This window comes from Scatophagus argus, chromosome 16 (assembly GCF_020382885.2).
Source record: "Scatophagus argus isolate fScaArg1 chromosome 16, fScaArg1.pri, whole genome shotgun sequence".
Lineage (NCBI taxonomy): Eukaryota > Metazoa > Chordata > Actinopteri > Scatophagidae > Scatophagus > Scatophagus argus.
In genome coordinates this window covers 13,197,013-13,206,099 of record NC_058508.1, presented here as the reverse complement: position 1 = coordinate 13,206,099, position 9,087 = coordinate 13,197,013, and the positions used below count along the sequence as shown (strand labels likewise).

Below are 9,087 nucleotides of genomic sequence, written 5' to 3'. Positions count from 1 at the left end.
GGTATAGTCACGCCCATCTGTTACATAGTAGCCCTTTGATTGGTCAACCTGAAGAATGGTCGCGCTGATTGGCCAAATTTTATAAACTGTAAACTACTAGAACATCATTGGACAACGTAACGCCTTTTCGAAGTACGCGCTCGCCAAATCATGTATATGATTGGCTGACCTGATTATGAAGACCGTAGATTTACCGTAGATTGTGGGAAATGTAGTTAAGCAAAAAAATGCAGTTTAAAGGTACCGTGTTTAAAGGGACAGGCGCACGGTCAACTCCGGAGTAGATTAATTGTAATGCCAGTACCTGATCAGTTCCATACAACAGAGAAGTTGCTAACCGCGAACTAGATTCGTGTGCTACAAATCTAGTTACAAGTGATCTGTCCTGTGTCTGCCCTGGGGACACTAGATAGCAAGTGTTGGTTTGCAAAAACAATACATTATTTGTTCTTTAAGCTTGTTAACCTTTGGTCATTTTTGTAAAATCACAACATTTTACATTTCATTTATTCATTAAACTGATCAGCCCTAATTGCTGTACTTTTGAAAAAGCAGTGTGTGGAATACTAAATCCTAAAGTTAAAGTGTTCTCTGTAAATTTTAAGATATTTAGTCTTAAGGGGGAAAATGTAATTATAGTTACTTGTAATTATGGAAATGTGTCTGCATGTTATAAAATATTCCAAATTCTCCAAAATATTCCAGAAGATTTGATCTCTGTGTCAAGGAGAGTAATGCTGTTTGATTCTTTATAGCAAAGCTGCAAATAAATCAATTCCTGGTTGCCTTGTAATTCTGTACACACACATGCACACACACACACACTTAAAACTCGTTAATTCATCAATACGTGTTTGACCGAGTGGAGATCTAAATGAACAAAGCAACAGACTGCTTCAGTCTCTGATGCAGCTGCCTTTGAGAAAATGACAAGATAATTAAGACCATTGTGCTGGAACCTCACTGTGAATAAAGTGACTACAACTCTCTTGCCTGAATAATGTCCTTCTGATTGCTGGTCTTTTGAAGAGGGTCATAAAGGAGCTGAGTACAGTACCAGTAGCAATCATTTGTTCCTTTCAGGCTCATTATTGATCTGCACTTCTCCTGCTCACCCAATCTCATCATCACCAAAAGTAAATGTTTAACATTACTTCTCCCACTCAGTCGTTGCCTTTAAGAAGAACGGGAAATATTTTGTCTCATATAATGCACACACATTCAAAACACACTGGGCAAGTCAACTATGAAATTCTCCTTTTTTTTGGTATGCATTACTCCTTTATAAACTACACATACTGCTGAATAAAGAGCACACATTTCTGCTGTTTTCTCTGGGTTCACTGTGGCATGTAATTTTTGCTGCATTTCATATTGGAGGTGTTGCATGATCTAATTATTCCCGAGGCTGGGTGACCTCAGACAGGGCAGGGGCTTTTACATCCTCAATTGGATTCAGTCACTGTTTCCATAGAAACTCCAACCAATCTCACCCGTTTCCTCAGTAAAACACCAACTGACCAATAATGGCTAGGGAAAAGTAATTGGCTGGTGCGTTTCACCTAATTTTAAAATAATTACAGCAAAAAAGCCATGCAGAATGTGCTTATAAAATCATGAGATCCCAGGCTATAAATTATGTTCCCTAAGCATCCATCATCTTCTATGATAATTTCACTGAAAGCTGTGTTATTATAAAGATGCACCAACAGAAAGTGATTGAATCTGAGAAGTAGATGGGAGAGCGACACCTGAGCACTTTACTTCATTAGAACTGTCCTGATGCAGCAAGATATTAATTAATGAAATACAGAGCAGAAAGCTAGTGTGGACTGAAACACTGACATTTGTTGACACATTTGAGACAGAAAGACACAGAGTAGGGAGTAAGTTGTAGGGGTGATTCATGGGGGACAGAAAAAAACTATTTCTTTTTGTCCACTGGTCTTTGGCAATGTCTCTTATTCATTCTCATCCAGAAATAATGAGTGTTCAGTGCATGTGCCAGTGTTACGTTATCCCAGTACTCTCAAGTCTTTGAGAGATTAAATCCAAAAGCTTCTCATCGCATTTATTTATGTTAGAATACCTGCATTGCGTTTTAATTTAATTTTGCCTGTGATTTAGTTTGGCTGTCTGGCCAGGCATGTATGATTTCCATTAGCACCTTTCTCCAATACAGCTGTCATAATATCTGAAGCAGATGGATCTCCTCCCGACTACAAAGGTACCATTTGAAACCAACAGTATGTGGTGATTGATTAAACACACAGACACCCTTTGAAACAGATGCTGTTAATCAGGAATTTGAATAAAACATAAAGTCATGAGGCCTCATTATGGCTCAAATCCAGACTTCATAATGTAATATTGTGCTGCCTGTTTCATTGTTCTGGTTTTGCGTTTTAAACTGATGTCAGTCTTGTGTGATTGAAGGAATGATAAAAGCCAAATAATGCTGAATGCTTGGGTTTGAAGCCAAGTCCTGAAGATTGAGAGGCGGATGAGTTGCTCCCATCTGGTTTCCTGTAATCTGTGCTGACCCTGGCAGTCCAGCTGACCACTTCCACCCCATCTGCACTTCGCCCCTGATGGCCTCCCCACCCTTTATCCAGACCTAAACACTGTTCCATCCACACCCACAGCAGTTTCCCACCACAGTTACCTCTGAATGATAAATGATGAAATGTGTTCATCATAACTCCCAGTGAACTGACCAGTTGTACCAGTCCTGTCTGACACCAAGAATATCACGATGAGGGTAGTTTGAATACTTTATTACTTTCCCAGTAGGGGGAGTCATTTATTCTGGTCAGTACTGGTCCAGTCTGTTTTCCTAACAACCAAAGGATCCCACATGTCTCTGGATATTCGACCAAGTCATCCAAGCTGGCAGGGCAGCACACAGCAGTGTTTCTATATACAGCATCAAAATTTCAAGCACAGGGCAAGCTCAGGTCGTCTTGTCAACCAAAGATGTTTTCGCATGATCTATGTAAACTGTTGAGTACAGTAGCGATTATAATCTAATGTTCAAAAAGGAATCAGAAGTTCGGCCAAACAGTTTGTCTGCTGTCTCTTGAATATCGATGACTGTCTCGAGGTCTCTCGGGACAGAGCGTATTGTCTCTATCTTTTGGATGATTCTGAATGACCTCCTAAAGCAAAGTAGTTTAATATAAAGTTATGTTTAATAAACAATTTGGCACAGATTAGAACATCACAGACCACGGTGTTCACATAACATTTATTTAATACAACAATTAAAATATACATATAAGTAGAAATACACAGTAGAAATATAAAATACTCATATATACAGCACCAAAAATTAGAGGGCACGGAAATAAACATTTTGTTTCACTCACTAGAGTGGCAAACAGCATAGGCAGACAACATGGCTGACTAGTGGGTGAGGGACATACAGTATTCCCCTGCAGCTGAGAGAGGTAGATTTTCCCTTTAGGTTTTTCCTAAGGCAGAAGGGAAATCACTTCACATCTCTAATAAAACATATTCTGGTCACCTGTCATCAAATTTTTAGTGATGACAAATTGGCACAATATAGCCTGAAAACTAGCAAGTACAACTATGCAACCTTGTTGTACTACATAGTAAATGGGTACTTCACACGTTGAAAATGCATCGATACACAAGCCAAAATTGTGAGTAAAAGTGCATGTGTTGTCACTGTGTTAATCTAAAGTACTGCGATACTGGGGCTTCTCTTTTGTCCCTTTGTTCAGAGAACAGCACTACGCTAAAAACACATACATATTAATACTCTTTATGAGCATTTCCTTTGATGCTTAAAGAAAGTAAGGGATGGTGTCACTGTACAGTATGGACGTGCTTGCAAAAACTGATCTATCTTTTTTTGTCAGTATATAAAATTTATGAAAAGACTTACTGTACTCTGGTTAACTTGGCATTTTCACTGCCACTACAAGTCATGTATCATATCCCTTATGAATAATACTGCTCCCTTCATCTAATCTAAGTGCAGGGATAGCTCCCCGCTCCAACGCAAAAGTGAAAGGAAAGACTTCCCAGGTTCTGCTTTTGTCTTCCACCATTATCTCCGTATCTTCCCCTTCTTTCCTTCCTTCCCTTTGTTTAAGCAAACAGAGTTTTGCTGTCCATCTGCAACATAACATCTAAATGCACACTGAGCTGCCGATTATGTGTGTCAAAGCAGATGCAGCCTTGTAAATCGTTAAGCTGGCCTTCAGGACGGTCTTTGGCATTGTGTGTTAACTGCTACCTCTGGATGCATAGACACATTTTACTCAGTAACAAGCGTCACTAATCTGGTCGCCAAAATCGATGCAACAGTGATCAATGATGGTTCTCAAGGGTAAAGGGGTGCTAGTACGCAGTCCTTCACATGGAGACACAAGGTTTTTATACACTGCGCTTTTTCCTTCTGTGATTTGCGTTTTCCATCCCATGTTACATTCACTGACAGAAACAAGAATATTTAAGACAAGAATAAAATGCCATTGTGTGCCTCATCCTGTGAGACCACACACCAACAGAAAGCACCTCTTCGCAGATGTGGAGCTAAGTGCAGCTACATTCACTCATTCTCTCTGAAAGAAAAAGCAACAGAAAGGGACACCCCAGAGTCAAGCGATCTGTATTCACCAGAGTACTTGTGTGCTATTTTCAGACCGACAAAGGGACTCTCAGTCAATATTCTTTCCACTGAGCGAGAGAAAATAATCCACTTTCTTTGGCACAGAGAGATTTAGTCAAATGTCTGTGGACTATGGGGATTATGTACAAGTGTATGTACATGTGTGTGTCTCAACACGTGTGTAAAAAGGTACATACAGGGCTATATCACAATGGCAAAATGATTGGGATCGAGCCAGAAAAGTGAGCATGTGGGATGGAGGAAGGTGTACGGGATTTACGAGAAGAGTCCTGTTCGGGTCAAGAGAGAGAGAAAGAACAAGGGGGGAAAATTCTCGGGGGTTCAGATGGAAACGGGGGAATGTGACAGAGCCTTTTTCCATGAGTGCTTGCTCAAGGCACCAGGCGGGAGGGGCCAGAGGGGAGCAGGATCAGTCAAAGTGTCCCTGCAGTGGCATGTCCCCTCAGACAGTGTCCTTCAACAATCCTGGCCTGTGAGGTTGAGGAGCCCCACAAAGACACAAGGCTGGGTGTAAATGCTCGCATATTGACAGGAGGTCAGTCAATCAGTCAGTCAAAAAGTCAGTGCCCTGCCCCTTTGCAGTGTGAAGCTGAAGCTACAATCGGCCTTTCAAAGAATGTTCCTCTACTAAAAGTTTCTCTTGCTTGGCATGGACATGGTCATATGTGCAAATCTTATGTTCCTTAGTGGTGAGATCCAAGGTTTCTCCACTCAGTTCACAGAACCTTTATTTGAGCACACACAAACACCTTCCACTTCCCCATCAGGTCCTCTGCCCTCTCTGGTTCATCGTCCACACAGATGCCAGTGAGATCCTGCCGGACTCAAGTTCCACTCTCCCGTTGCGTAAAAAAAGCCCCCAACACATTGCTGCGGTGTCACAGGACGAGTGAATGACGCTGGCCAGTGACGCGGGTGCGCTGCTCTTTCAGCTGGGTATCGGGTTGCCGTCTTTGGCCCACTTCTGGCCTCTTGGAGAGTCACCTGTCCTGGCAGGAGGAATGCTGTGACTGACGTGTCTAGTGACGCCAGCATTGACTCCAGCAGCAGCTCTGCATAGCATGTCGGGTGTCTGCGAGAGCTCCCACCGTAACTCCTGGTGCATGTGTGGATGAGTACTGCGAGGGCCATGTATCCATGAGTGTAAATATGCGCGCAGTATGCAATGCATATTTGTGCGTCTCCTCTGAGGTTGTTTTGACACTGGACACCTGCTGTCTGATGAGAAAAGAACGTGTGAGGCATCGGTGATCCCTCCTTGCCAGTCCTAAATGGTCCAAACCTTACAGGCTAAACAGATCCTCAGTGTCCCGTCTACCTGTTCTTCCACTTATCTCTCAGCCCACATTCTGTCAAGTATGAGCTGAGAAAAACTCTGTGACAAAGAATAGAGGGAAACTGGTGCTAGGAGGAGGTTAAGTGACAGCTTTTCAAGCCAGCCCTGGGTATGTCTCTACTTTTGAGGTCCTATCACTGTCCTCCCCGTGTGCCTCACAGGGGACACTGCTCAGAGTTAAACGAGCCTCCTTCTTTCTTTTTCCTTCTCTTCTTCTTGTGGACAGTCCAACAGGCAGTGGCCACCAGCAACAGCAAAAGACCCATGACAAGCAGCACCACTGACACCACTTTAGTCTGAGGCAGGTCGTTATAAGTGTAGGTCACACCTGTCCCTGCTACACCAATAACCAAAGAGATGATTCCAAAGGGAAAGATGCAGCGGTACCAGGACTTTTCCATGCCCCCGGTGGCCTGAGAAAGACGCTCCAGAGAGGAGAGCACCTCAGGCACTTTGGGACCACCAGCCTCCAGGGACTGACCCTCCTGGCCCGAGTTAGTCTGTGGCTGGCAAGCCAGGTGGCCCGTTGTGCAGCCCATCCTGATGGTGAGGGCTGGTGGATCCTCAAGCCAAGCTGCAGAGTTGGCCTCTTGAATCCCGCTAGTAGTCAGCTCTAGCCTGGAGAAACAGAAATAAAAAGAGAACGAAAGAAAAAGAGAGGAAGGAGGTCTATATGAGACCGCTAAAATGACCGCAGCGTGTCAGATGAAGGCTTCTAAGTCAGCGCTGAAATCCACTCACACTTTCCCCCTGCTTTCCTCCCTCTCTGGCTGTTTCTCTGTGCACTGCCTGCTGGCTCTCTGGCAGCACATTGTACACTCTGCTGAATGTAGCGGCACAAGATATATAAGGAACCATGGGGAGGGGAGGAGCTATTGGAGAAAAACGGGAAGTCCAAGTGCTCTGATTGGACTCCTTTTGTGTGACGTTAAGCATCGAAGCAGGGAGAGCAGGGGTTGACGAAACATAGGAAGGGGGAGGGGAGAAGAGTTAACTGCTCCCTGTTTCTTCATCTCCCCAGCACTGCCTCACAATTGCAGTCTCTTTTTTTTGTTGTTTTCCTGCAGCACAAAAGCCTCCCATGGGGAATACTGAAGCTTACCGTTTTGCTAAAAATCAAAAGAGAATGGGGATTCCCTCATCATCTCAGACTGAAAAAAGCTACTTCTTCCATAGGGGAAGGGCCACCCCGCCCTGCACCGCAACAGCAAAGATGCGTCACCTCCATATGGCAATCATACAGTAATGGTGTTCCTACTGCACACCACAATTTCTTGCATGGGGATCAACAGAAAAACATAAATCCTACAACCACCCACCCACTCCTCCTTTCGTGTGCATACAGGCACCTGATGACACAGATTTGTAGGAGGAAATATACAGTGCTCCTATAATGAAAGTGTAAATGCACTAATGAAAATGCCCACACATGACAGAAAACGCACATGAAAAATACAGGAAGCCCTCACTCCATTCCCACCCACCCACACACACACACACACACTGCTGGTGCCAGTCCTTTCTGAATGAAAGGCAGCGTAGTAGTAGTTAATCCCTCAGTACGCTTGGCTGCTATGAAAAGCAAACCATCCAGACAGCTCTCTTCTCCTAAACTTGCTGAACACACTCCCCCAAACCTACATGAAGGAAGGAGAAATGCTGTACATCCGTTTATATCTTCAGGCATGACTGTATTTTTTTTTCTTTTTAAGCTTTTTGAAGATGAACTGTGAACTTAATACTGACTACAGCATTTAAGTGTACCCATGAATACAGTATTTTCAAGTGTATTTAAAGGTGCACACGCCTGGTGAGACAACAGGCCTCTTTTACATGCATGAAAGACATGATTTTCCCTCATTATAGCTCTAAAAAGTAGCCTGTTTAAACTTTGCATAAAAAAACCCAGTCCATGACATCTTGAATAAAGCAGAGATGGGGGACAGGAGCAACCATTAAGATTTAATTATAGGTTTAAAATTATCTCTATGCATTTGCAAAACATCAGCATGACTAACAACAGGGTTTCTTCTCATAATTAGATCAAAGGATTCCTGTTCTTTAAATCCCACAAGGCACAAATTATTGGATTGTGAGATACCTAATATTCTCACACAAAAGCCAACTCTGTCTCCACAGAACAACTGCTTTTTATTTTGTATTCTTTGCCAAGGTAGGAAACCTAAGCTGCCTTAGAGTGGCTGAATGGTGGAGGAAATCAAATAATAAAACCTAATGCAACCTAATCGATGAGCACACTGACTTAACAATCTTTGCTGTAGCTCAGAAGGAGAGAGCAGTAGATGGACAAAAGAGGAGTAAAAGAGGGGAAGTGAGGAATGTGTTTGTGAGGGGTTGGTGCAGGAGAAAAGAGGTGTTCAACAGCAACGGCTATTTGAAGGAGAAAAGTGGATTCTTGGAAGCACTCTTTGGTTTCTCTGGATTTGTACTTGGACTCCAACACTTCAGTGGACTAATGCTAAAACAAAAAAAAAAGGTGAAAATGAAGAGAGTGGAATAAAAGTGGAAAAGTAGGAAGGAATGTGTATGACAAAGACATCAGCTCTGTCCCTCTCTGGGTGAGAGTATCTGTGACATGGGGGAAAAAAATGAAGCTTCTTCCATGGAAAGTAAAATTGCCGTTATGTGACAAAAAGGGGCGTGAGAAAAATGGGACAAAGTCGTGAGACATGGGTAACCTGGGCAGGGCCGGGCCATGGTGGTGGGAGTGGAAGAGCTCTGCCGGTGACAGTGAGAGCCAGGCAGCAGCTAATGTATGCAGGTCACAGGAAGGCTGAGTTGCGTAGGCGCCACTCCTTCTGGAACCTGTGTGTGTAGTGTTGACGTGATCTCAAGGATGCTTCCCTGCCTCCTCCTTTACTCCCTTGACACACACTGATCCAAGATGGGCGGACCAGAAGCCTGCAGCACATTGCCACAGTCTTGTACAGAAGACTTTGGCTGCGATCCACGAGTGCTGAGACACGTCTGGTGCTGGAACCGAGGAGATCTGGCAAACATTTGTCAGCGTGTATCTTATTTAAGCCAGGAGATGTTTCATTCGTAATGTTCCTGTTGTTTCAGACACAGT

The 9,087-nt window shown here is 43.5% G+C and overlaps 1 protein-coding gene across 1 annotated transcript; it reads right to left on the bottom strand.

The window, feature by feature from the left end:
• Positions 1-3,196: 3,196 nt before the first annotated feature.
• LOC124073808 lies at positions 3,197-7,623 on the bottom strand. The gene is made up of 2 exons (XM_046416323.1): positions 6,738-7,623; positions 3,197-6,614 (listed from the first exon to the last, which is right to left on the bottom strand). Exons 1-2 carry the CDS (start codon positions 6,806-6,808, stop codon positions 6,152-6,154), a joined length of 534 nt encoding a protein of 177 aa, XP_046272279.1. The 5' UTR covers positions 6,809-7,623; the 3' UTR covers positions 3,197-6,151.
• Between the last annotated feature and the right edge of the window lie 1,464 nt (positions 7,624-9,087).